At 43.8% G+C, this 2,972-nt stretch overlaps 1 protein-coding gene across 1 annotated transcript in view; it reads left to right on the forward strand.

The window, feature by feature from the left end:
* Positions 1 to 1,086: 1,086 nt before the first annotated feature.
* The window catches only part of LOC102201420 (GTPase IMAP family member 7-like), a 6,835-nt gene continuing 4,949 nt past the window's right edge, over positions 1,087 to 2,972 (forward strand). The window contains exons 1-3 of the mRNA XM_005755199.1: positions 1,087 to 1,283; positions 1,730 to 1,768; positions 1,874 to 1,975. Coding sequence (XP_005755256.1) covers positions 1,262 to 1,283; positions 1,730 to 1,768; positions 1,874 to 1,975 — 163 coding nt within the window. The 5' untranslated portion in view covers positions 1,087 to 1,261. The remainder of the gene's footprint in view (positions 1,284 to 1,729; positions 1,769 to 1,873; positions 1,976 to 2,972) is intronic.

Raw genomic sequence — 2,972 nt, forward strand, 5'->3', positions numbered from 1 at the left:
AGTATGCGCTGGCTGACGTCGTGGCAGCATGATGCCGCCCCCCACCACGATGCCGCCCCGGGCAACCGCCCGTGTCGCCCGTAAACTGCTACTGATAATACCTCCCACCCACTCAATGACACGCTGGCTATCACAGCAGCAGTGGGAGAGGGAGATTACCAGATAAACATAAACACGCAGCATCTAACACACTGGGAACACTGCAATAGTTACAGCCTTTTCACACACGCTCTTTTCTACTCTGGAATATTCTCGTCAATTTTCTTGCTATTTATTTGTAATCCCCTCTGCTAATCCTTGGTATTTATAACTGAGTGATCTGCATACGTTAGTGCTATTTCTTAAATGTGTAAAATCTGTAGCATATTGTATTATTTGGAGTTTAGTCTGTTACTGTTTTTACCATTTCTTCCTGGAACAACTATAACCCGCAAAGTTTCCTCAGGGATTAATAAAGTATTCTGACTCTGATTGTTTCAGGATGACCTGCCATTATCCAATCACACATCTGCTTACCTGCATCTTTGGTACCTGATGGCTTTGAACTTTTCTTGTCCATCTTCCATTGGTTTTAATTTTGCACTCCAGTATGAATTTCTAAGCAGCAGATCAGAGATCATCCCCCTACTCTCTGAGAATGCTACTCAGGGCCATTGATCAGTGATCATGTGGAGGGTGTGGAGGAAAGAGAGCACGGACGGGACTCTCTCTCTTTAGCCTTCAGCCATGAACATAGACAAGGCAGTTCATATGGTTCATCTTCATTTACACACAGCGGACCTCCATCTTTCCGGCGCCGTAGGAAAGCCCATAGCAAACACCGTGATGACGTCACGTACCTCAACGTCTCGACCAAAGTTACCCCGTCACCACGAGTAAGGGCGCCAGCAGATATAGTAATTTCACTTGAAAATAGAAAGCAGGTTAATGAGAAAGAGAGAAAATTCAGATCGATCAGTGAGAGTGATGCTTTTAAATAAGTCGTCAGCTGACGTTTCCTCTGCACAGTGAAGCTCCTCCCCTTTAGGTTGAACGGTTTATTACAGCGCAGATTCTCCACTCCGAGATCTCACTGTGATTGGATAGTGAAGCAGCAGGTGTGGCAGGTACAGCAAACTGAGTTTCCGGTAGGGCATTTCGCACCTGTGTTAAACACAGTCGGTGTTTCCCTGCACTGGTTAGATAGAGGCGAGCTCTTTCCAGAGTTTGAGGATCCGGACTCGGAGCTGAAGTTGTCCGGCAGAAGCAGCAACAAGCGCAGATGGCAGCGAGTGGACCGGCAGGTGAGTCGGTGGGCTTTATTTTACCTGCGGATACCGACAGCGTCAGGATCCGGAGTTTCTCGCTGAGGGAGAACCTGTTAGACCAGTGTTGTGCCAGAAACTGATTTCCAGTGTTTCCGTGTGTTTTAATGCGTAACGTCTTTATTTTATATTGGTAAAGAGACGTTAGTGGACAAGATTTACAAAGCGGTTATACATAAAACTACCAAGTAACTTTATAATTAGTGTACCTACATTATAACCAATCCGGTCCTTTTTGGTCACTTAAACTATTGTTGTATTTCTCTGCTGTCCTCTTGCCCAGTTTCCTCCCAAAAACACATTTTTAATGCAATTTTAATTTTTTTACTAGATAAATAAAGGATATATAAAAGTCACAGAACAAATATGTAGTTTTTACCAGATCATCAGTAAGAACTCTTTCATTTATCTGTGTGTCTGAATAGTGGGGGCAAGGAGAAACAGTAAGGACGAACCTGTGAGCTGTAAGTCCAGATGTTTGTATAAACACACACAGCTGTCGCTGAACCTGAGATAAAGAGTCAGTTTAGGGAATCAAACAGTGAGCTGACATGTGTGTCTGTGTTCAGTGAGGCTGGTTCTGGTTGGGAAGACTGGAGTAGGGAAGAGCTCCAGTGGAAACACCATCCTGGGAAAGGACGTCTTCAGAGCAGCAACTGGTTCTGCCTCAGGTAACACACACACACACACACACACACACACACACACACACACACACACACACACACACACACAATAATATGAAGGTCTCTGTCTGCACAACCGAAACAAGGACTAAGAAACAGAAGGTCGCAGGCAAAGGTGCAAGAACAGTTTTAAATCAAGATCAAATCTAAAGAAAGTAGAAGTGCTGCCTCCTAGTAGCTGTACCTGTGGAAATACTAGGTTATTTTCAGAAAAGTTCCCCTTTGACCTTGAGTTCAAGGTCAGAGAGATTCAAATAGGTCCAAGATCACAAAAAGCTTATGCTGGCTTGCTCTGGAGTTATCACATTCACAAACCTGGGCATTCACACCACCCGCCTCCACCTGTGGCCAGGCCTCTGGGATGGATGAGACTCTGCCTGAGGGCCTTAAGGCTCTGGATTTCCTGGTTGAAATGCGTCTGTAACTTCTGGAAGTTGTGGGTGATGCCTCTGGACCAGAAGATTGGGTGGTGGTCCCCCCGTTCAAGAGCAGGGATCAGTGATTCTTGGTCCACACTGTTCATTCCTGGTTGGAGTAAAGTTAGAAGACTTTAAGTAAGGCATTACTGACAGTTCAACAGTTGGAGGCTTTACCAGTGCATAGAGCTGAGCACGGAAGCTGGTCTGTCTGCATTCCTGTCCTCACCTGTGGCAATGAGCTATGGGCAGATACAAGCTGCAGATAAGGACTAAAGATGGCACGATTTCACTTTTTTATGTCCGATACAATATCATAAATCTGGATATCAGCCGATACGATATAAATCCGATATAGCGTTTTTTATAATCAATCAAACTGTTTGTATAAGTTCAGTTCATTTTTATTTCAAACATTTCAAACATGTGCCTTCACAATCATTACAAAATATCGTTCCATTATTTGTTTGAAAAGGAGTAGGCTGAAGTATTTACTTATTTGTCCCTACCCCCTCAAGTTTTACCTCTCATTCATTTAATTTTTTTTGTCTTAAATTAAACAAACA

This window comes from Pundamilia nyererei, unplaced genomic scaffold (genome assembly GCF_000239375.1).
Source record: "Pundamilia nyererei isolate P.nyererei 1_Seehausen unplaced genomic scaffold, PunNye1.0 scaffold01064, whole genome shotgun sequence".
Taxonomy (NCBI): Eukaryota; Metazoa; Chordata; class Actinopteri; order Cichliformes; family Cichlidae; genus Pundamilia; species Pundamilia nyererei.